We start from the raw sequence: 26,021 nt of genomic DNA, 5'->3' as shown, positions 1-26,021 counted from the left end.
CAAATATTGTGATGCTTACTTGGAGAGAGAAACGTTAAAAATCTTACAATGACAGAGGACATAAGACTTCCATGTCAGAGAGAAAAAAAGACTATTATTCTCAGGAGAGCAACAGCATAAATATCATCACATTTATTTCAGTTCCCCTGGCCATCAAGTCCACAGAGGCAATGCAGATGGGCCCAGACAAATCCCTGCACAGGCACTGTATTCCATTACAGTAAAGGAACCCCAAACCTAAGGAATCTGAATCTTTTATGTTGGACAGAAGGCATGCCTAACTTTTGCTCCAGAGGAAGACATTATCTTTATTATTCTGGGCAAAGGGAGATGCTATCTTTACATTCTATGGCCGTTTGCTATGCAAATAAAAACTCTTTGAAAAGATAATCCAGAACAAAGGGCAGTGAGTTCTTAGCTTCACAAGAAGTGCAGAAATGCTAGCAATCCATTGAGAATTGACTCCCCAGAATACGTTACCCCTGATTCTATGTAATAAATTGATCACAAATATTTCTGAGCCATTCTACTAAAAAAAACTTCCCTTAAGCTTTATAAAGCAACAGCATTCCTCTTTGTGTGGGGCAGGAATTTGATCTTGAGGTCAAATCAGAAATCCTCCAACTGTGGGACACAAATAATTGAGCACAATGCCAAAGAGAACTTCTGCCTAACCACAGAGGGCATGGCAGTTTCAAGTTGATCAAAGAGCAGCTGTGGCTGTTCATTGGCCTTCTGGAGCCTGTAGGTGTGAGAGTAATGGCAAGGTTCTCCTAACAAAAGGTAGTAGGATCTTTATCCTTGCTTGGAAAGTGTGAATTTGCTCCACAATGTCTGGCACTGGCTCATCAGGAATGCAGAAGAGCCACTTTGACCTGAGCCTGTAGCTTTGTTTGTGAATCTTGGCAAGGAGTTGAGTCCTGGCCATTTCACTCTCCAACAGTTTAGATCAGTCAAAATTTAAATAAACCACTGTTTAGGCATGAGCTGGACCTTTGGGGAGCAGCAGATGGTTGATAAGCTCCTGCTTGTCCCAGACCCAGGAGGAGGAACATAGGAATTTGGCCAATTACTCATCTTACAGCTTCAGAACCCCATATGGTTATTGTGATTAACATTGTTTCGTGCCCTGTGTTCCAATTTTTAAAACTTCAAGATATCTCTAGATTGGGGGCAAAGTCAGAATGTAGAATTTCCTGTAACTTCTCAATGGAATTGTTTTGTGGGAGGTGGGAGAAGGGGTTTGTGAGGTGTTTTTTAAGTGTCAGTTTGTATCATCATAGTTTGAGTTTAATTTTTAACTTTACATGTTAAAACAGCTCCATTTTACTAATATCTTGTGAAGAATCAACTAAAGATTGTTTTTCTCTTTTTAATTTTTTATTAGTTACTTACAATGCATCTTTAGATGCTATCATTTCCAGTACAACCAGCAATACAAAGAGTGTGGTGCTAGCTTGGAGAGAGAAATCAAAAAAGCATCTTCATATGACATCCTTCAACATTGCCCAGGGCATTCATGCTTTTGATTATCACTCTCGGCTCAATTTAATTGGTAGGTAAAATAAACTTGATAACTATGAGGGCCTCATAAATAGTCTGGGGTGCATTTGTATGCATGGAGCCTTCTCCACCTTGTTGTTTTATTGCTAGAGAGACCATCTTGAGCAGCTCACATTTTATTGCCTCAGAATGTCTGATAATGATGCATTATGACGGGCAGTGTATATGAACTACATTGGGGTAAAAATATGAGAAAGTGCCCAATGCTTTAATGAGTCTTTTTTATTACAATTGGTGAAGGGTGTAAAATGATACAGAGAAGGAAGACAGTTTGTGCAGCATCTGCCATTCTGCCATCTTCCTAACACCACCAAATGCTCCACCCAAACAAATGCATTTTTTCATTGCTACTACTACAGCTACCACTACCAGCGCATGCACACACACACACACACATCCATACACAAGGGAACTGCAAAATATAGACTGTTTTTCAATTACCTTTCAGAATACAATCTCTAATGATTTTTGAAAATGTTCAGATTATCCTAGGTTTGTTTACTAGAGGGGAGTTCTTTCGATGTAAAAAAGAAGTATATTTTAGCTGAGGAAATATAAAGTTTCTCAGGCATTAACTATTTAAATTAAAAATTTAGATATTCTGAAAGCTGATAATTTGATATACATATTGATATTAGTTCAAACATAAAAATGAAGTATAGATGTATTATTGAAAAATTAATAGGGTAGTTACAGAGCATGCACATGGTCTACAGAATGGGTCATATTAACTCACATTTAATAGTTGTCATTCATACAAAGAGTATTAATATTAGCTAAGGAGCTGTGTCCATAAAATTCCCAAAATAATACCTGACAATCACAGTAACAGATACCTTGAATATGAATTCATGAATATGCCAACATCAAATCTTCAAGGAGTACTGTAGATTTATTAGAGAAGGATAGAGGAGTTGGTGACTCATTTTGGCAAGGACTCAAATAGCAACTATTTAATACATTGATTGGTTAATCATTTCAATCTCTGTAGAATAATAATTACTTTGTACCTGCTATGGTGCTGGAAAAAATAAGGATGATTAAGTTCAGCTCCACAACTGGCCCTAAACTAGGAAGCAACAAAGAGTATTGTGTTGTATTGAATAGATACATTTCCTGCTCTTGAAGAGCTCCCTAAATATAACTGATTGATGTTCAAAAATATCTTATTCCATTAATAAAGCAGGTCAAAAGTATATTTGTGCTGCTTGTTTGCTTGCACATACAGTCGTGCATTGCTTAATGATGGGGATAGAAAGGCATCATTAGGTGATTTTCCATTGTGTGAACATCACAGAGTGTACTTACACAAAGAGATGGTGTAGCCTACTACACAGCTAAGCTATATGCTATAGCCTATTGCTCCTAGGCTACAAACTTCTATATCATGTGACTTACTAAACACTGTAGACAATTGTAACACAATGGTATTTATGTATCTAAACATATAAAAGGTACAGTAAAAATACCATATTATAGTCTCATGGGACCATATTCGTATATGCTGTATGCTATTGACTGAAATGTTATGAAATGCATGACTGTACTTGATTATTTGATAATTTGTCTTTTTATACTTTTTAATTAATTTGTGAACTTTCAACATTGTTTTCTTTCTTTCTTACACTTGGGATAAGTTTAACACTGCCTACATTTCTAGGTGAAGCTGGCTGGAGAGGGGAAATATCAGGATTAGAAAGAAGGATTCTGTCCCTTCCTGGTTGGGCTGTTGGTTGGTTTCTAAATGGGACTATATGTTTTCTTTCACCTCATACGTAGCCTTTTCCCCTTCATGAATTTTTTCTTCCCTACTCCCTCCATTTCAACTATTTCTATTGACAGAACTCATGCCCTATTAGCCTGGTCTAGTTAGACAACGGCAAAACAGGGTGCATTAGTCAATCTACAGTTGACATTTATCAAGCTACAGTTATACGGTAAACTCATTTCACAAAGAAAATGCTGTGGGCTATTTATGCTACTAAACTTTTTTTTCTTTCTAATTCTGATTAGCAACTGCTGGCATTAACAATAAAGTTTGCCTTTGGAATCCCTATGTTGTCTCTAAACCAGTGGGTGTCCTTTGGGGCCACTCAGCCAGTGTAATAGCCGTCCAATTCTTTGTGGAAAGAAAACAACTTTTCAGCTTCTCCCAGGATAAAGTAAGTAACATTGTTCTTTTAATTAATTTAGTTTTGCTTCCCTGGTTCCTACCCAAATCAACTCTGGGATCTGAATTTCTCTGAGAGATTGTGTCAGTTTTTAAAATAGACTGGCTAGCTACTTACGTTTTTGGAAATCTATATTTGGAAAAGGTGTTGGTTGATGGTTACTTAACAGTAGTCCTAGACAACTGGGCAAAGTATTTCATTAAATTTTTTCAAATCACATACTCAGGGATTTAATCTTTATTGGACTCTCAATATGTCACACCTTGACAGCTTCCAATGTTCTCACAAATTCAATAGAAAAAACAGAAAATGAAATGTTGCTTTGATAAGATAGTGGCCAGGCATAGTCAATTAGATATTATTGCTTTGGTATTGAAGAGACTCAGTTAATTAGAAATTGAAGTTAATCTGAAGAATATCAAACACATTAAGAACCTTTTAATTAAATATATCAGTTCATCTCTGTTTTATGATATTGATGGGATATTTTAAATATGGTGGAAAAAATATGGCACTGGAGTCATAGAGTCCAGGTTGAATCCTGACAACACTATTTATCACTTATATCCACTTAGGCAAATTTCTCCTTCTCTGAGTCTTGACTTTTGTTCCTTGGTAAAATTTCAATCTTATTTAATGCCCAACTTAAAGATCCAGTTAACATGATAGATTTCAAGATAGTTGGTTGTGAAGAGGAGGGTGCATATAAAGTGATTGATGATAGTCTTTGAGACTCTTTGAGTGAATATAAGTTTTTGGTGTATTCGAAAATATATGCAAACATAAATTACATAGAAATTCATCTTCCACTCCTTAGCCACACCCCATAAATTCTACCAAAAATTCTACCAAAATTAACCACCATAAATTCTACCAAACTTACTTATTTTACTGTATTACCTAGCATGTAAACTTTTTCTTGAACTTCAACAATCAACTGCCAATTCCTGTTGATTTTATCATCAAAATATGTTGATCAGTTTCACCTCTCCATCTCAGCTGCTACTGCTATAATGCAAAATCTTATCTTCTTTTTCCCAAAATACTGCAAAGGTTTTCTAACATATTTCTTTATTTTCGGACTGATCTGACTCTAATCTGCCCTCCATTCTGCTAATTTGCAAGAAGCTTGCAGAACAATTTTTCAGTCTTTCATCTCTGCCCTCTATGTAAATATGAACTCCAAAATTCTTAAACTTTTATACAAAGCTTCCCCATCTACTAGTCCCACTTCACTTCCCACTTTTCTCTTTCAAATTCATTTAATGCTCCAGTCATATCAAATTATTATCTTTTCTCACCATGCAGTTTCATGGCTTTGCAACGTGCTCTTCCTTCTGCCTTCAATTCCCTGTCTTCTATTAATTGGCAGACGCCTATGTATCCTCCACATTTTAGACTTTTTGAAGTCTCTTACGCAGACATAGGTGTTTCTTTCTGTGTGCTCCTGTTGCATTTGTATGTCTCTCATTACAGCATGTATCATGCTGTACTGATATTGTTAGTTTGCTTTCTTAAGACGCATCAATATTGAAAATGTAAAATAGGGATGGAGCAAGATTATGGAATAGAAAGCCCCACCAAAGGTACGCCCCTTAGAATTTAACAACTATCTCCACATACACAAAAACACCTTCATAAGAACCAAAAAAGTCAGGTGAGCACTCACAGTGCCTGGTTTTAACAAAGAATCACCGAAGAGGGTAGGAAATACAGTCTCAAATTACCAATGCCACCCCTTCCCTTTTCCCACCACAGTGTCTGTGTGACATGGACCACAAGGACTGCAACTCCTAGGTGAGTTGTAGTGCCTGAGAAGGGCTAAAAGTCAGTAGACTTGGGGGAAGGGTGGGGGGACATGACTTACTGAGATACCAGCCAGGGCAGCTAAAGGAGTGCTTGTACCACCGCTCCCCCAACCCCAGGCAGCACAATTCACAGCTTCAAAAGAGACCCCTTCCTTCCACTTGAGGAGAGGAAAGTAATTCGTAAAGAGGACTTTTGTCTTGCAACTTAGACACCAGCACAGCCACAATAAGATAGGTCCCTGGTTAGAATTTTGAGGTGCCCCCTTCCAGGCCCTAGCTCCCAGATAACATTTCTAGACATATCCTGGACCAGAAGGGAACCCGCTACCGTAAGGAAAGGACCTAGTCCTGGAAGGACCCATCACTTGTTAACTAAAGAGTCCTTGAGCTCTAAATAACCACAACAGGGATACCCAGATAGTACACCATGGAACTTGGATGAGACTGAGATGTGTTGACTTCAGGTAAGACATGGAATATTACTATCTGTGGTGGCTACAGTGAGCCATTTCTATTTGAGAAAAGCAGAAGTAAAGGTGATTATTGTCTAGCACCTTAGGTACCAGATCAATCATAGCGAGATAGAGCACCAAGCAGGTCCATGATTCTAGCGTCGTCCCTTGGACGACCCTGAGCCATAGCGGAGCCCACTGCCCTGAAGGGTGAGTCTCAGGCTTGGCAGACTTCACCACAAGCTGACTGAAGAGCCCTTAAGCCTTAAGTGAACAATGGCAGTAGTGTAGCAGTTCTCCCCATGGGACAGTGGTGGTGATGGTCATGAAGTGAGGCTCCTCTGCCTGTGAAAATGGGAGGGAAGAGTGGGAAGAACTTAATTTTGTGGTTTGAGTGCCAGTTCAGCCATAGTAAAATAGAACACCAAGTAGATTTCTTAGGTTTTTGACTATAGCCCTGGTTCCTGGACAGCATCTCTGGACCTGCCTGGAACCTGAGGGAACTAACTGCCCTGAAGGGAAGGACGCAAGGCTGTCTGCTTAACCACCTGCTGGCCATAGAGCCCCAAAGCCTTGGGAAAACATAGGTGGTAGCCAGGTAGTGGTTATAGCAGGTCTTTGGCAAGACCCAGTGCTGTGCTGGCTTCATATCTGACCCAGCATAGTCTCAGTGGTGATGGCCATATAAGCCTGTGTCACTCCACCCTCAACCCAAAGTGGCTCAGAATAGAGAGAGAGAGAGAGAGACTCTATTTGTTTGGTAGAAAGTAAGGTGAGAGAACAAGAGCCTGTCTAGTCATCTGGACACTTCTGGATTTTATGCAAGATTCCAAACTGGACCTTTATGAGTCTGCAAGAACTATAGCATTACTGGGCTTGGGGTGCTCCCTAATGAAGATACAGATATATCACAACACTCAAGTCCTTTCAATATCTGGAAAGCCTCTCAAAAAAGAATGGTGTATTAGTCCATTTTCACACTGCTACAAAGAACTACCTGAGACCGGGTAATTTATAAAGAAAAGAAGTTTAATTGATTAATGTTTCCACATGGCTGGGGAGCCCTCAGGAAGCTTACGATCATGGTGGAAGGTGAAGGGGAAGCAAGCCACATCTTCCATGGCAGCAGGAGAAAAAGAGTGGGGTGGGGGAACCACCATGCACTTTTAAACAATAAGATCTCATGAGAACTCACTTACATCATGAGAACAGCATGAGGAAACTACCCCAATGATCCAATCACCTCCCTACTTTGACACATGGGGATTACAATTTGAGATGAGATTTGGGTGGGGACACAGAGCCAAATCACATCATTCCACCCTGGCTCTTCCCAAACCTTATGTCCTCCTCACATTTCTTTTTTCTTTTCTTTTCTTTTTTTTTTCGGTGGGGGTGATGGAGTCTTGCTCTGTCACCAGGCAGGAGTGCAGTGGTGCGATCTTGACTCACTGCAAACTCTGCCTCCCAGGTTCAAGAAATTCTCCTACCTCAGTCTGCAGAGTATCTGGGACTACAGGCACCTGCCACCATGCCCAGCTAATTTTTTGTATTTTTAGTAAAGACGGGGTTCACCATGTTAGCCAAGATGGTCTCGATCTCCTGACCTTGTGATCTGCCCACCTCACCTCCCAAAGTGCTGGCAGCCACTGTCCCCAGCCCAACCTTCTCACATTTCAAAACACAATCATGCCTTTCCAATGGTCCCCCAAAGTCTTAACTCATTCCAATATTAACCCAAAAGCCTAAGTCCAAAGTCTTATCTGAGACAAGGCAAGTCCTTTCTGCCTATGAACCTGCAAAAGCTAAAGCAATTTAGCAACTTCCAAGATACAATGGGGATACAGGCATTGAGTAAATGTTACCATTCTAACAGGGAGAAGTGGGCCACAACAAAGGGGCTACAGGCCCCATGCAAGTCCAAAACCCAACAAGACAGTCACTGAACCTTAAAGTTCCAAAATTTCCTTTTACTCCATGTCTCACATACAGGACATGCTAAGGCAAGGGGTGGGCTCCCTGACCTTGGGCAGATTTGCTCCTGTGGCTCTGCAGGGTACAGTCCTTGTGGCTGTTTTACAAGCTGGTGTTGAGTGTGTGTGGCTTTTTCAGGTTCATGACGCACCTGAAAGGGTACATTCACCCTTCTGGGGTCTAGAGGATGGTGACCCTCTTCTCACAGCTCTACTAGTCAGTGCCCCAGAGGGACTGTCTGTGGGAGCTCCAACCCCACATTTCTCCTCTGAACTGCCTTAGTGGAGGTTTTTTATGAGGGCTCCCTGCACCCAACTTTTGCCTGGACATCCAGGCATTTTTGTTCATCCTCTGAAATCTATGCAGAGGCTCCCAAAGCTCAATTCTTGTCTTCTGTATGCCCACAGGCTCAACACCATGTGGAAGCTGCCAATGCTTGGAGCTTGCACCCTTTGAAGTCACAGCCCTAGCTGTACCTTGGCCCCTTTTAGCCAAGGCTAGAGCTAGAGCAGCTGGGATGCAGGGTACCATTCCTTGAGGCTGCACAGAGGCAGCAGGACCCTGGGCCAGGTCCATGAAACCATTTTTCCCTCCTAGGACTTTGGGCCTGTGACGAAGATCTCTGAAATGCCCTGAAGACATTTTCCCCATTGTCTTGGCTATTAACATTTGGCTCCTTGTTACTTATGTAAATTTCTGCAGCCAGCTTGATTTTTCCCTAAAAAATGGATTTTGCTTTTCTACCACATGATTAGGTTGCGAATTTTCCACACTTTTATGCTCTGCTTCCCTTTAAACATAATTTCCAACTTCAGACCATCTCTTTGGGAATGAATGTGACTGTATGCTTTCAGAAAAAGCCAGGTCATATCTTGAATGCTTTACTGCTTTGAAATGTCTTCTGCCAGACACTCTAAATCATCTCTCTGAAGTTCAAAGTTCTACACATCTCTAGAGCAGGGGCAAAATGCCACAAGTCTCTTTGGTAAAGAATAGGAAGAGTGACCTTTGCTCCAGTTCCCAATAAGGTCCGCATTTCCATCTGAGACCACCTCAGCATGAACTTCATTGTCCATATCACTATCAGCATTTTGGTCAAAACAATTTGACAAGTCTCTAAGAAGTCCCAAATGTTTCCACATCTTCCTGTCTTCTTCTGAGCCCTTCAAACTTTTCCAACCTTTGCCCGTTACCCAGTTCCTATGTTGCTTCCACACTTCCAGGTATCTTTATAGCAGCACCCCACTATCTCAGTGCCAATTTTCTGTATTAGTTCGTTCTCACATTGCTACAAGGAAGTACCGGAGATTGGGTAACTTATAAAGAAAAGAGGTTTCATTGGCTCACAGTTGCCATGGCTGGGGAGACTTCAGGAAACTAAAATCATGGAAGAAGGTGAAGGGGAAGCAAGGCACATCTTACATGGTAGCAGGAGAGGCAGAATGAGAGATGGAGACCACTGCACACTTTTAAACCATCAGATCTTGTGACAACTCTCTATCATGACAACAGCATGGGGGAACCTCCCCCATGATCCAGTCATCTACACTAGGTCCTTCCCTCAGCACATGGGGATTACAATTTGAGATGAGATTTGAGTAGAAACACAGAGCCAACCATATCAGATAGCTACAAATAAGCCAAGACAGTGAAGACTACAATAAATACTTAACTCTTTGATGCCCAGACACCAAAGAACAGCTACTAACATCAACACCATCCAGGAAAACATGACCTCACTAAATGAACTAAATAAGGCATAATAACACATCCTGGAGAAACAGAGATATGTGACCATTCAGACGGAGAATTCAAAATTGCTGTGTTGAGGAAACTCAAAGATATTCAAGATAATACAGAGAAGGAATTCAGAATTCTATCAGATAAATTTAACAAAGAGATTAACATTATTTTAAAAATCAAGCAGAAATTCTAAAGTCGAAAAATGGAATTGACAAACTGAAGAATGTGTCAGTCTCTTAATAGCAGAATCAATCAAGCAGAAGAAGGTAGTGAGCTTGAAGACAGGATATTTAGAAATGCAGTCAGAGGAGGCAAAAGGAAAAAGAATAAAAATGAATGGAGCACACCTGCAAGATCTAGAAAATAGCCTCAACAAGGCAAATCTAAGAGTTATTGGACTTAAAGAGGAGGTTGAGAGAGAAACAAGGTAGAAAGTTTATTCGAAGGGATAATAACAGAGAACTTCCTAAACCTAGCAAAACATATCAGTGTCCAAATACAAGAAGGTTATAGAACACCAAGCTGATTTAACCCAAAGAAGACTAATGTGAGGCATTTAGTAATCAAACTCTCAAAGGTCAAGGATAAAGAAATAATCCTAAGAGCAGCAAGAGAAAAGAAACAAATAACATAAAATGGAGTTTCAATATGTCTGGCAGCAAAATTTTCAGGAGAGAATGCATGACATATTTAAAGTTCTGAAGGAAAATAACATATCTGGCAAAAATATCCTTCAAACATGAAGAAGAAATAAAGGCCTTCCCAGACAAACAAAAGCTGAAGGATTTCATCAATACCAGACCTGTCCTACAAGAAGTGCTAGGGGGAGTTCTTCAATCTGAAAGAAAGGAATGTTAATGAGCAATAAGAAATCATCTGGCCGGGAGCAGCTGCTCACGCTTGTAATCCGAGCACTTTGGGAGGCCGACATGGGCAGATCGCGAGGTCAAAAGATGGAGACCATCCTGGCCAACATGGTGAAAACCCGTCTCTACTAAAAATACAAAAATTACCTGGGCATGGTGGTGTGCACCTGTAGTCCCAGCTACTCGGGAGGCTGAGGCAGAAGAATCGCTTGAACCCAGGAGGTGGAGGTTTCAGTGAGCGGAGATGGTGCTACTGCACTCCAGCCTGGCGACAGAGTGAGACTCCATCTAAAAAAAAAAAAAAAAAAAGAAAAGAAAAGAAAAAGAAAAAAAAAAAAAGAAATCATCTAACAGTACAAAAGTCAGTGGTAATAGTAAGTACCCAAAAAACCACAGAATATAACCCTGTAACTGTGCTGTGTAAACTATTCTTATCTGAAGTAGAAAGATTAAATGATGAACTAATCAAAAACAACTACAATAACTTTTAAGACATAGACAGTACAATAAGATATAAATAGAAACAACAGAAAGTTAAGTGGGAGGATGAAGTTAAGGCATAGAGTCTTTATTAGTTTTCTTTTTGCTTGTTGGTTTGTTTATGCGAACAGTGTTAAGTTGCTGTCAGTTTAAAATAATAGATTATAAGATAGTATTTTCAAGCCTCATGGTAACCTCTAACCAAAAATCATACAATGAATACACAAAAAAATGCAAAACAAGAAACTAAATCATATGACCAGTGACAGTCACCTTTACTGTAAGGAAGACAGGAAGGAACGAAAGAAGGAAGAGAAGACCACAAGACAAGAAAACAACACAATGACAATAGTAAGTCCTTATTTATCAATAATAGCATTGAATGTAAATGGACTAAACTGTCCAATCAAAGGACATAGTAGAGTGATTGGATAAAAAAAAAACAAGACCCAATTATCTATTGCCTACAAGAAACACACTTTACCTATAGAGACACACATTGACTGAAAATAAAGGAAGGAAAAATAATATTGCATGCCAATGGAATACAAAGAAGAGCAGGAGTTGCTATATTCATATCAGACAAAATAGATTTCAGGCCAAACCTATAAGGGACAAAGAAATCATTATATAATGATAAATAAATTAGTTCAGCAAGAGAATATAACAATTGTAAATATATGTGTACCCAAGACGGGAGCAGCCAGATATATAAAGCAAATTTTATTAGAGTTAAATGGAGAGATAGACCACAATACAACAATAGCTGGAGACATCAACACCCGTTTTTCAGCATTGAGAAGATCTGAAAATCAATAAAGAAACATCAGACTTTACACTATAGAAGAAAGGGGCCTAATAGATATTTATAGAACATTTCATCCAACTGCTGCAGAATACAAAATCTTTTTCTGACTGCATGAATCATTCTCAAAGATAGACCATATGTTAGGTCACGAAACAAGTCTTGAAACATTCCAAAAATTTAAATAATATCAAGCATCTTCTCTGATCACAAGGGACTAAAACTAGAAATCAATAACAAGAGTAATTTTGAACACTACAAATACATGGAAATTAAACAATATTCTCCTGAATTACCAGTGTGTTGATAAAGAAACTAAGAAGGAAATTGAAAAATTACTTGAAACAAATGATTATGGAAACATGGCATACCAAAACCTGTGGGATACAGTGAGAGGAGTACTAAAAGAGACGTTTATAGCTATCATCAAAAAAGAGAAAAAACTTCAAATAAACAACCCAATGGTGCCTCTTAAATAATTCAAAAAACGAGAACAAACCAAACCCCAAATCTGTAGGAGAAAAAATAAAGATCAGAGCAGCAACAAATGAAGTCGATATGAAGAAAGAATACAAAGATCAATGAAATAAAAAATTGGTTTTGAAAAAGATAAACAAAATTGACAAACCTTTAGCCAGACTAAGAAAAAAAGAGAGAAAACCCAAATAAAATAAATAAAAGTACAGATGAAAAAGGATATATTATTACTGACATCACTGACATTCAAATGATTATTAATGGCTACTATGAGCCACTATATGTTAATAATTTGACAAATCTGGAAGAAATGGATAAATTCCTAGACGTATGCAAACTACCAAGATTAAACCCTAAAAAATTTCAAAACCTGAACAGACCACTAACAAGTAATGAGACTGAAGCCATAGAAAAAAGCCTCTCAACAACGAAAAGCCTAGGACCTAAGGTCTTCGATGCTGAATTTTACGAAACATTAAAAGAAGAACTAGTACCAATCCTATTCCACTAAATAAGGGAGGAAGGAATACTTCCAAACTCATTCTACAAAGCAATTATTACCCTGATACCAAAACCAGACACAGACACATCAAAAAAGAAAACTATAGGTCGATAGCCTTCATGAACATTGATGCAAAAATCCTCAACAAAATACTATCAATCAACATTTAACAACATGTTTAAAAGATCATTCATTATGGCCAAATGGGATTTATCCCAGGAATGCAAGAATGGTTCAACATTTGCAAATCAATCAATTTGATACATGATGTCAATGGAATGAAGGACAAAAACTAAATAATCATTTCAATTGATGCTGAAAAAGCATTTGATAAAATTCAACATCTCTTCATGATTTAAAAGACTCAAAAGGTTTTAATTTAGAAGAAACATAACTCAACATAATAAAAGCCATATATAAAAGACCAACAGCTAGTATCATATTGAAATGGGAGAAAGCTGAAAGCCTCCCACCTAAGATCTGGAACACAAGAATGCCCACTATGTTATTCAATATAGTACTGTAAGTCCTAGCTAGAATAATCAGACAAGAGAAATATAAAAAGGGCATCCAAATTGGAAAAGAAGAAGTCACATTATCCTTATTTGCAGATAATAAAATCTTGTGTTTGGAAAAACTACTCCACCAAAGAACATTAGAATGGTAAGCAAATTCAGTAAAGTTGCAGGATACAAAATCAACATAATCAGTTGCATTTCTACATGCCAACAACAAACAATCTGAAAATCAATAAAGTAATACCACTTAGAATAGCTACAAATAAAATTAAATATCTAGGAATAAACTTATCCAAAAAAGTGAAGGACTTGCATGATGAAAAGTATAAAACATTAATACAAGACATTGAAGAAGCTACAAAAATGGAAAGATATTACATGTTCATGGTTTGGAAGAATAAATATTGTTAAAATATCCATATTGCCAAAAGCAATCTACAGATTTAATGCAATCCCTATCAAAATACCAATGACATTCTTCACAGAAATAGAAAAAACAATCCTAAAATTTATGTAGAATCACACAAAACCCAGAATAGCCAAGGCTATCCTAAGCAAACAGAACAAAAGTGAAGGAATCACACTAACTGACTTCAAGTTATACTGTGGAGCTGTAATAACCAAAATGCATGACATTGGCATAAAAACAAACACATAGACCAGTGGAATAGAATGGAGAACCCAGAAATAAATTCATCGATCTACAGTGAATTCATTTTAGACAGTGGTGCTAAGAACATATATTGAGGAAAAGACAGTTTCTTCAATAAATATTGCTGGGTAAATTGAATATCTATATGCAGAAGATAAAATTAGACACCTAAAGCTTGTCATTTACAAAAATTAAATCCAAATTGATTATATATTTAAAACTAATACCTCAAACTATGAATCTGCTAAATAAAAACATTGGGGAAACTCTCCAGCATATTGGACTAGGCAAAAATTTCTTGAGCAATACCCCAAAAGCAAAGGCAACCAAAGAAAAAAATGGACCAGTGGGATCACATTAAGTTAAAATGCTTCTGCACAGCAAAGTATACAATCAGTAAAGTTAAGAGACAACCCACAGAATGGGAGGAAATATTTACAAACTATCCATCCGACAAGGGATTAATAACAAGAATGTACAAGGAGCTCAAACAACTCTAGGAAAAAAAATCTAATCATCTGATTAAAAGTGGGCTAAATACCTGAACAGACATTTCTCAAAAGAAGACAAATGGCAAACAGGCATATGAAAAGGTGCTCAACATTATTTATTATCAGAGAAATGCAAATCAAAATTACAATGAGATATCATGTCACCCCAGTTAAAAATGGCTTATATCCAAAAGACAGGCAATAACAAATGCTGGTGAGGATGTGGATAAAAGGGTACTCTCACGCACTGTTGGTAGGAATGTAAATTGGTAAAACCACTATAATAGACCTAAAAATTGAGATGCCATATGATCCAGCATTCCCACTGCTAGGTATATACTCCAAAGAAAAGAAATCAGTATATTGTATGGATATCTGCTCTTCCATGTTTACTGTAGCACTGTTAACAATAACCAAAATTAGGAAGCAACCCCAATGTCCATCAGAAGATAAATGGATTAAGAAAATGTGGTATTTATAAACAGTAGGGTACTATTCAGTCATAAAAAAGAGTGAGATCCTGTCATTTGCAATAACATGGTTGGAACTGGAGGTCATTATGCTGAGTGAAATAAGCCTGTTAGAGAAGGAAAACTTTAAGTGTTCTCACTTATTTGCGGGAGCTAAAAATTAAAACAATTGAACTGATGGAGATAGAAGAAGAATGGTTATTAGAGGCTGGGAAAGGTAGTGGTGGGGGAGGTTGGAGAGGAAGTGAGTATGGTTAATGAGTACGAAAAATAGAAAGAATTAAGAGGACCTAGTGTTTGCTAGCACAACAGAGTGACTATAGTCAAAAATAGTTTAATTGTACATTTACAATATTTAAAATAATATAACTGGATTGCTTATAACACACAGGATAAATGCTTGAGGTGATAGCTACTCCATTTACGCTGATGTGATTATTATGCAGTGCATATCTGTATCAGAATATCTCATGTAATCAATAAATATATACACCTACTCTGTATCCACCAAAATAAAAATAAATTAATTAGAAAAAATAAAAAGAGGGCTGCCGTGGTACCTCACGCTTGTAATCCCAGCACTGTAGGAAGCCGAGGTGGGTGGATCACTCAAGCCCAGGAATTCAAGATCAGCCTGGGCAACATGGAAAAAACCCATCTCTACAAAAAATACAAAAATTAGTGGGCATAGTTGTGCACACCTGTAGTCCCAGCTACCAGAAAGACTGAGGTAAGACAATCATCTGAGCCTGGTAGGTTGAGGCTGCAGTCAGGCATGATCATACCATTGCACTCCAGCCTGGGTGACAGAGAGGGACCCTGTCTCAAAAAAGAAAAAATGAACAAAAAAGTTCGGTGTCTTTTCAGCTTGTATTCTTGGTATTTATCACAGTGCTTGGCACCTTGTAGTGCTTATTCAATAGTTACATGTTGACAGCTTGAAGTGAAGACATATTACTTTGAGTCTAAAGTACCAAAGAAACTTGAGTGAAACCTTTTATGATGCCTGAGTTAGATTTAGCTGGCCTACTTTTTGAGATCTTTTAGCACTTTGTTTCATTTCCATTATTGAATTTAACACAATCTGACTTGGATACCAGAGCATTGTATATGTATATTTTGTTTTTCATTAGATTCTGATTGCTTGAAGGTAAAAATTATTGGTTGAATTTATTTTTGTGTTTCCCAAGACCTAGAAAATATTAATGTATTAAATACATGTTTTATACAATATATGAAATCATATAATTATCAACTAAATGATAGGATTCATCAGGTTAGGGGCAATGTCTTTCTGGAATTATGCCATATATCTACCAGGTCCCCAATAACTTGTAGTTAAATAAGAGAATCTTTATCAAATATATATATGAAACAAGTATCAGATATTTTATCATTACAGACTTCTATGAGAGGTTTTATAATGTAAAAGCAAGTGAAAAAATGTCTTTAGAGTCACAGTTGATTATGTACAGCCATCATCAATGCTGAGACTACCTGGCCTCTTCTAAAAACAGTTTATCTTTCTATTTTTGTTTTGTTTGCATTATGTTATAATGAAGCTTGTCATGCTGCCTTTCTGTTAGTCTAAACCTATTTCACTTTAATAAATGCACCATGATCTCAGTCTTTATGTCCTTACAACAAACAACAATGCATTCCGCCACCAGGGCAAACCTCTGCTTTACTGCCATCAAATTCTTGTGGATATTTTATAGGACTGGGGCTAAGTTAGAAAAAATGAAAACACATTTATGTTTTCAAGAGCTTTTGATTGAAACATGTTTTGGTCAATGAATTGCTGAATTAGAAGATCTGTAGACAAAGCAATTTAGATCTACAAAATTTTCTGCAAAAATGATCTGAAACTTCATTTCTTTTTTGGAAATCTTCTCTATTGCTACTTTCCAGTGATGATTAAAGAGTTCAGTTGTATTTTGCTTTGAACTCCTAAACTGATTATCTTGAGATGGCAGTCACTGGCGCTGAGGCCCTGCTGAGGGCAAGTAACTTGGTCATTTGGAGAGGAACCACCATGCGGAGTAAAAAAGATTTTCAAAGCCTATGTCAAACCTCTCTGCTGGAGATTGACATTCAGCCTGTGAGCCTAATTCAGTTTTTTCATTACTCCTAACTATTCTCCCCTAGGCCACTAATCCTGATTTGGTCAGAGGAAGCAAATCAGTCTGTGACTTTATCCTTTGTTTGAGGTTCTGCTTTTTCTCAGAACCTGGCTTCTATATTGTAGACCTATGGTTGGTAAGAATATAATCAGACTTTTGTGTGGAATGACTACATCTTACCCATTTGTCTTCTTTTCTTTTTTCCACACTGTTCCCCACCCCGACTTCCATCTATCCATCCAGAAACCAAGCATTTTCATTTAAAGTACACCAGTAAATGGATTAATGCCATCCTATAAAAATTACAAATGATGAGGAAGCATGTAGTGCAAAAAGTAAATATTCCTTATGATCATTTCACCTTCAAATCAATTTCTTTCCCAAGGAATAGCTATTAACCACCCTTGATGTATATCTTCTTATATTGTTTTGCTATATACTTAATATGTTATACTTAATAATGTATTATAATATCATTATAATAAAATACAACTTTAATATGTTATTATATATTATCCTATGAGTGTGAACAAATACAGGGTAGTATTTATTATTAGTTTTTATGTAAATGGTATCATATGACACATATTTTTCACAATTTGCTTTTTCCTAAACGGTATCGCTTGAAGATCTTTATAGATAGACACATAGATATACATATATCTGCATTTTTTGGCTATATAATAATTCATGGTATGGATGGCCATAATTTAACTACTTAATCACTTATTGATTAAAAGAAATATTGTTTCTAAGTTTTTTACCTTTGTTAGCCATGATACACACACACACACGCGCGCACACACGCACACACGCGTGCACACACGCACACACGCGTGCACACACACACACCCCTTTAAGACCTCTTACGGTTTTTTTTTTTTGTAATAAGTTTCTAGAAGTTATGCTACTATTAGATCTCAAAGGCTTTCCATAAATATTGCCTATTACAGTGAAGAAATGTACCCATAGGCATGCTCATCAGAGGTATAGGAAAGTGCTTGTTTTCCCATACTCTTGTCAACAGTGAAAATGGGTTCATTTTTGTGTGTGAACCTGATGAACAAAAACTAGGGTGAATTTCTTTTACAAATATTTATTGGCCATTTATATTTATTGATTATTGCATTTATTGATGCAATATTTGATCATGCCATTTATCTAAGGAAACTATTTCTTAGACTCAATTTTATACATATTTAAAACTTTTAAATGAAAAAAACAAAGTTTGAAAATTTATGCTTTAAAGAGGCAAAATATTTGCAATGTGTATAACAAGAAAAGACAACAAAAAATTTTAAGCTATTTCAATCAAGAAAAAGTCAAGACTTTTTAAAAAATGAGTCTAAGGAATGGTTTTCTTTATGGCTTTAAATTTTGTGTCTAGCTTAGACACAAAATATCTTCCACATCTCCTATTTGTAAGTTATTATAAAAATATTCCTTATTTTCTGCTAATACTTTTTCTATTGTTGATTTTTTTTTGCATTTAACTTTATAGTTCATTTTTGTGTAGTTTTTTTCTACAAATGGTTGCCTAAGGTTATTTTTTGAATAATCTGTCTCTCCTACTGGTTTGAAATGCCATTGTTATCATCATCTGAATTACTATATATACATGAATTTGTTTGTATATGCTTTATTCTTTCCATTAATTTACTTATCTTTTCCTATACTAATATACCATGGTTTAACCATTCTATCTTTGCTGTGTATTTTGATGCCGGGTAGGGTAATTCCTACTTATTGTTTTTCTTTTTCCATTTGAACTATCCTCTGACATACTATCCTTCCAAGTAAATTTTAGGATCAATACCAATGTCCCATTCCCATGAAAAGCCCTATCAGTATTTGGATTGAAATTTCATTGAGTTTGGTAATGCTTGACATCTTTAAAACATTGAGAAAGAGCTCTCAGTATTTCTCTGTTTATTCAGTCTTCACTAAATTCCGTAAAAATTGCATGCTTTAATTTACATCCCATTCTATGTTCAGATTTGTTTCTCTGTATTTTAGGAGGCATTCTTATCATATTCTTGACTTCCTTGAGATTGTTTCTAATGGAGAGGAGGCCACTTTCTATATTACTCATACATTGGGTTTTAATTTCAACTAACTTTTTTCTAAAAGGTTTTTTTGAACTCTCTTGTAATTTTGGATAGTCTCTTGTTGCTTGTTCATTTAGGGGATCCTGACTTTTAACTCTTTTTTTTTTTTTTTTTTTTTTTTTTGAGACAGAGTCTTGCTCTGTCACCCAGGCTGGAGTGCAGTGGCCGGATCTCAGCTCACTGCAAGCTCCGCCTCCCGGGTTTACGCCATTCTCCTGCCTCAGCCTCCCGAGTAGCTGGGACTACAGGCGCCCGCCACCTCGCCAGGCTATTTTTTTGTATTTTTTAGTAGAGACGGGGTTTCACCGTGTTAGCCGGGATCGTCTCTCGATCTCCTGACCTTGTGATCCGCCCGTCTCGGCCTCCCAAAGTGCTGGGATTACAGGCTTGAGCCACCGCGCCCGGCTGACTTTTAACTCTTTAATGTTACACCTAATTATTTTACGTTCTTGCTTATAATGAGACTATCTGGAGTTCTTTGTGTTCTTAATTTGAATATTTGCTATTCTGGTGATTCTTCCTCATAGTGACTTGTTTCCTTTTATGTTTGGTTATCTTTCTTGTTCCCTCATTTTTTACTGTTACTAATGTATAGTTATTCTGAGGAACTAAACTGAAGATGCTTTCTTCCAGAGAAGATTTGTGTTTGTTTCTGTAGGGTATAAATGTGCAAAACTACTGTCTTGAGGCTACTACATTCTACATCTCAGTTGCCCAGTTTAAGAGTCTCACTGCAATGGCTATATCTTGCTGGAGGACCAAGGCTTAGGCTTCTGGTTGTAGTTCTTTCCTTTATGTCTACCGTTACTGTCCCCATTTTAAGTTTGTTTCTTTTTCCCTTGTTTTGTTTTTGGACCCATGGAAATGCTTCTTACTTCCGGAAGGTCCAGCAAGGCAACAGAAAGTATGTTTTATGTGTGTGTGTGTGTGTGTGTGTGTGTGTGTGTGTTTTAAATAGAGACAGGGTCTTTGTATGTTGTCCAGGCTGGTCTCAAATTCCTGGCATCAAACGATTTTTCCCACCTCAGTCTCTCAAAGTGCTGATTCCAGATGTGGCCACCACAGCCAGCCAAAAATTATGTTTTATTCAGAACTGTATTTCTTTGAAGCAGGAAGACCCCTTACAAAAACCTAGTTTTTAATGATAATTGAATCAGAATTCTCATGTTGTAGCTGCTTTTGATTTTTTTTTAAGTTGTTAGTATAAGTATTGAGTAAAAAAAGAATTTTAAAATTTAAAGTGTTTTAATTTGTAAATTAAAAGAGGAGCTGTCATCTTTGAAAGTTAAAAGACATTTTAAAGGCAAAGAAAAATTCTGTTAAGATTTTAATTTTATGTGAATAATGATAATTGCAAAGAATCAACCTGAGATTTATAAATTCTCCAAATGGGCTGGGCACAGTGGCTCAAGCCTGTAATCCCAGCACTTTGGGAGGCCGAGACGGGCAGATCACGAGGTCAGGAGATTGAGACCATCCTGGCTAACACGGTGAAACCCCGTCTCTACTAAAAAATACAAAAAACTAGCCGGGCGAGGTGGCGGGCGCCTATAGTCCCAGCTACTCCAGAGGCTGAGGCAGGAGAATGGCATAAACCCGGAAGGCAGAGCTTGCAGTGAGCTGAGATCTGGCCACTGCACTCCAGCCTGGGTGACAGAGCGAGACTCCACTTCAAAAAAAAAAAAAAAAAAAAAAAATTCTCCAAATGAACTTCTGTCCTAAAAAAGGAACACACCTTAAATGAAATGTTGGCATTAGTTAAATTTATTGTAAATTTGTTTCTCTCTCTCTCTCTGTGTGTGTTGTGTGTGTGTGTGTGTGTGTGTGTGTGTGTTTGTTTTGAGACGAAGTCTCGCTTTGTTGCCCAGGCTGGAGTACAGTGACCTTGGCTCACTTCAACCTCTGCTTCTCAGGCTCAAGCAATTCTCCTGCCTCAGCCTCCCATGTAGCTGGGATTACAGGCCTGCACCATCATGCCCAGCTACTTTTTTGTCGTTTTAGTAGAGACGTGATTTCACCATGTTGGCCAGGAAGGTCAACTCCTGACCTCAAGTGGTCTGCCTGCCTCGGCCTCCTACAGTGCTGGTATTACAGGCGTGAGCTACTGTGCCCAGCCTATTGCAAATTTGAACTGGGAAATCAATGAGATTTCTGCCCAACAATTCAGAGTTGTTAGAAAACGTTTTGCCTCTTTTAAGGTCAATGAAAAAATAAACAGACACATAATGGAAATTCGAGTCTTAGAGCTGTGTGTCTTCTCTCATTTCTGTTGAAGAGAACTAAAAAAATAGAAGATAATGGTTTTCACTCGTGTCCCTGTGAAGAGACCACAAAACAGCCTTTGTGTGAGCAATAAAGCTTTCTAATCACCTGAGTGCAGGCGGACTGAGTCCGAAAAGAGAGACAGCGAAGGGAGATGAGGGTAGGGCCGTTTTATAAGATTTAGGTGGGTAGTGGAAAATTATAGTCAAAGGGTGTTGTTCTCTGGTGGGCAGGGGCAGGGGTCACAAGGTGCTCAGTGGGGGAGTTTTTGAGCCAGGATGAGCCAGGAGAAGGAATTTCACAAGGTAGTGTCATCAGTTAAGGCAGAGACCAGCCATTTTCACTTCTTTTGTGGTGGAATGTTATCAGTTAAGTCAAGAACATGCCATTTTCACTTCTTTTGTGATTCTTCAATTACTTCAGGCCATCTACATGTATACATGCAGGTCACAGGGGATATGATGGCTTAGCTTGGGCTCAGAGGCCTGACATTCCTGTCTTCTTATATTAATAAGAAAAATAAAACAAAATTGTGTTGAAGTGTTGGGAAGGTGAACATTTTGGGGGGTGGTGTGGAAAGATAATGGGCGATGTTTCTCAGGGCTGCTTCAAGTGGGATTAGGGGTGGCATGGGAACTTAGAGTGGGAGGAGTCAAGTTGAAGGAGAATTTTGTGGTAAGAGGTGATATTGTGGGGTTGTTAAAAGGAGCATTTGTCATATAGAATGATTGGTGATGGCCTGGAAATGGTTTTGGATGAATTGAGAAACTAAACAGAAGACGCAAGGTCTGAATAAGAGAAGGAGTAAAACAGATGTTAAAGGACTAAGAATTGGGAGGACCCAGGACATCCCATTAAAGAGTGCCCAAGGGGGTTCAGCATAATTACTTGCTTGGTTGGCAAGTTTAGGCTGTATCCTTGAGTTTTTTTATGTTGTCATATACCAGGCCAGATTGATTTAGGTAAAAACAACACTCTTCATTTAAAAATACGCAGAGTCCTTTTTTTTTTTTTTTTTTAAGCAGTGAGTAAGTCGAGGCCTCGGCAATTTTGGAGGAAAGAGAAATACCAAGCTAGCAATTGTTTGTTAAAGAAGGATTAGAAATGGCTAGGAGAGAGTGACTGAGATTGATAGTGTGGTGGAGATAGCTGGGGAGAGGTAGAGGTTGGCATAAGAACAGGAACGAGAATAAGAGTAAGTATAAAAGTAAAGAATAGGACTTCATCAGGGTGAACGTATTGGAGTGTGCTCTATCACTTAAGATCTTCTATCCACTTAAAGAGAGACTTAAGTGTGGCAGTTTGAGGTAAAACCAGGCGCTACTGAATACCAAGACTCTGAGAAACTGCTTGGGTGATTTGACTAGTAAAGGCCAGTCCGTTATCGGACTGTATAGAGGTGGGAAGGCCAAACCAAGGAATTATGTCTGACAGAAGGGAAGAAATGACCATGGTGGCCTTCTCAGATACTTTGGGAAAGGCCTCTACCCATCCAGTCAAAGTGTCTACCCAGACCAAGAAGTATTTTAGTTTCCTGACTCGGGGCATGTGAGTAAAATTAATTTGCTAGTCCTGGGCATGGGTGAATCCCCGAACTTGATGCGTAGGGAAGGGAGGGGGCCTGAACAATCCTTGAGGGGTAGTAGAATAGCAGATGGAACACTGAGAGTGATTTCCTTAAGTATAGATTTCCACGATGGAAAGGAAATGAGAGGTTCTAAGAGGTGGGCTAGAGGTTTGTAACCTACATGGAAGAGGTTATGAAATGATGACAGAAAAGAATGGGCCTGTGAGGCTGGAAGGAGATATTTTCGTTGGTCCAAGAACCATTTGCCTTGTGTGGAAAGAGACTGATAGGTGGAAGTTTCAGTGGAGGAGTAAGTAGGAGTGGCCAGATGAGAAGGAGAAAAACTGCCGTGAGGGATAGAAGTTGGAATGCTAGCTGCTTTTTTAGCTACCTTATCAGCATAAGTGTTGTCCTGAGTGATGGCATCTGATGCCTTTTGATTGCCCTTGCGTGAATGACTCCAGCTTCCTTTGGAAGTAAAGTGGCCTTGAGAAGCATTTTTATTAAAGAGGCATTAATGATGGAGGACTCTTGCATAGTGAGGACATTTCTTTCTGCCAATACAACAGCATGGTGGTGCAGGATATGGAAGGCATATGTAGAGTGTAGATCCTAAATATTGACATGTAGTCCATTTGCGAGAGCGAGGGTTTGAGTTAAGGCAATGAGTTGGGCTTGCTGAGAGGTGGTGGAGGCAGTGGGGCAGAGGTAGTGGTGCAGAGTGGTAGCCTCAATGATAGGTGTGGAAGATACTATAGCATAGCCTGCCTTTGCTGGTGAGTGGTAATTAGGCCTGGTGAAACTGCCATCAATAAACCAAATGTGATCAGGGTGAGGATCAGGAAAGAAGGAAATATGGGGAAATGGAGTGAATGTCAGGTGGATCACAGAGACACAGTCATGGGGGTCGGGTGTGGTATCCGGAATAATGTGGGAGGCCAGATTGAAGTCCGGGCCAGGAACAATGGTAATTGTGGGAGACTCAACAAAGGGTGAGTATAGCTGAAGGAGCTGGGGAGCAGAAAGCATATGCATCAGGTGTGAGGAAGAAAATAGATTTTGAAAGTTATGAGAGCTGTAGAGAGTGAGTTGAGCATAGTTTGTGATTTTGAGGGCCTCTAAAAGTATTAGGGTGGCAGCAGCCGCTGCACGGAGACATGATGGCCAGCCTAAAACAGTAAGGTCAAGTTGTTTGGACGAAAAGGCTACCGGGCACGGTCCCGGTCCTTGTATAAGAATTCCGATTGCGCAACCCTGCACTTCAGCTGTGTGTAATGAAAAGGGTTGAGATGAGTCAGGGAGAACTAGTGTGGGAGCAGTCTCTAAAGTTGTCTTCAAGGAACAAAAAGAGGAGTGGGGAAAGGATTTAGGATCTATGGGGTCAGCTAGATTTCCTTTTGTGAGTTTATATAATGGTTTTGTTAGGATGGCAAAACCAGGTATCCAAAGGTAAAAGTACCCAACCATGCCTAGGAAGGAAAGGATTTGTCGTTTTGTAGAAGGTGTTGGGGTTTGAGAGATCAGTCGGACAGGATCAGCAAGGAGACCATGTGTGTTTTTATGAAGAATTATGCCTAGGTAGGTAATGGATGGAGAATAAATTTGAGCTTTGGAGAGGGATACCCAATATCATTTAGAGAATAAATGTTGAAGGAGCAGGAGGGTGTCTTGTTGGGAAGATTCAAAGGAGGGGCTATGAAGTAGAAGGTCATCAATATATTGAATAAGATGAGAAGTGGAGGAGTGGAAAGAAAGTAAATCATGAGAAAGAGCTTGGCTGAAGTAATAAGGGCTGTCCCTGAAGGCTTGCAGCAGCACAGCCCAGGTAAGTTGCTGGGACTGATGGGCGTCAGGGTCAGTCCAGGTAAAAGCAAAGAGAGGCTGGGATGAGGGGTGCAGGGGAATAGTGAAAAAAGCATCTTTAAGATCAAGAACAGAATAGTGAGTTGTGGAGGAAGGTATTGAGGACAAAAGAATGAACGGGTTGGGCACTACAGGGTGGATAGGCAAAACAATTTGGTTGATAAGGCACAGATCCTGAACTAACCTGTAAGACTTGTCCAGTTTTTGGACAGGTGAAATGCGGGAATTGTAAGGAGAGTTTATAGGTTTTAGAAACCCATGCTGTAGCAGGCAAGTGATAACAGGCTTTAATCCCTTTAAAGCCTGTTGTGGGATGGGATATTTGCGTTGAGCGGGGTAAGGGTGATTAGGTTTTAATGGGATAGTAATGGGCATGTTATCGGTTGCCAGGGAGGGTGTAGAGATGTCCCATACTTGCAGGTTAAGGTCGGGGGATACGAGAGGAAGATGCAAAGGAAACTTTGGGTTGGAAAGAAGGGATGCAATGAGACGTGGCTATAGTCCAGGAATAGTCAGGGAAGCAGATAATGTTAAAATGTCTTAACCTAATAAGGGAGCTGGGCAGGTGGGGATAACTAAAAAGGAGTGTATAAAAGAATGTTGTCCAAGTTGGCACGAGAGCTGGGGAGTTTTAAGAGGTTTAGAAGCCTGGCCATCAATACCACAGCAGTTATGGAGGCAAGGGAAACAGGCCCTTGAAAAGAAGGTAATGTGGAGTAGGTAGCCTCCATATTGATTAAGAAGGGGACAGACTTACCCTCTACCGTAAGAGTTACCTAAAGAGTCTGTGATGGTCCAGGAAGCTTCTGAGGCATTTGGGCTGAGTCAGTCTTCAGCTGCTAAGCCTAGAAGATCTGGGAAGGAGTCAGTCAGAGCCTTGGGCAAGTTGGACAGTCTAATTTCCAGTGGGGTCCCGCACAGATGGGACATGGCTTAGGAGGAATCCTGGGCTCTGGGCATTCCTTGACCTAGTGGCCAGATTTCCGGCACTTGAAGTAAGATCCTAGGGGAGGAGGTCCTGAAGGAAAACCTGACCACTGTGGCTTAGGTGTGTTGAAGTGCTTGTGTGCTGGAGATGTCCTGGGGTTTCTCTCACAATGGAGGCAAGGAATTGCAACTCAGAAAT

At 38.8% G+C, this 26,021-nt stretch overlaps 1 protein-coding gene across 5 annotated transcripts in view; it reads left to right on the top strand.

The window, feature by feature from the left end:
• WDR49 (WD repeat domain 49) overlaps positions 1 to 26,021 on the top strand; it is a 187,050-nt gene that overhangs the window by 54,528 nt on the left and 106,501 nt on the right. For all 5 annotated transcript variants that reach the window (XM_077991631.1, XM_077991632.1, XM_077991629.1 and 2 more), the window contains 2 exons: positions 1,388 to 1,555; positions 3,577 to 3,725. In XM_077991631.1, the coding sequence (XP_077847757.1) occupies positions 1,388 to 1,555; positions 3,577 to 3,725 (317 nt within the window). The remainder of the gene's footprint in view (positions 1 to 1,387; positions 1,556 to 3,576; positions 3,726 to 26,021) is intronic.

Source organism: Macaca mulatta, chromosome 2 (assembly GCF_049350105.2).
Source record: "Macaca mulatta isolate MMU2019108-1 chromosome 2, T2T-MMU8v2.0, whole genome shotgun sequence".
Classification (NCBI taxonomy): Eukaryota; Metazoa; Chordata; class Mammalia; order Primates; family Cercopithecidae; genus Macaca; species Macaca mulatta.
The sequence above is the reverse complement of the archived record's forward strand: the minus strand, read 5'-3'. Positions and strand labels throughout refer to the sequence as shown.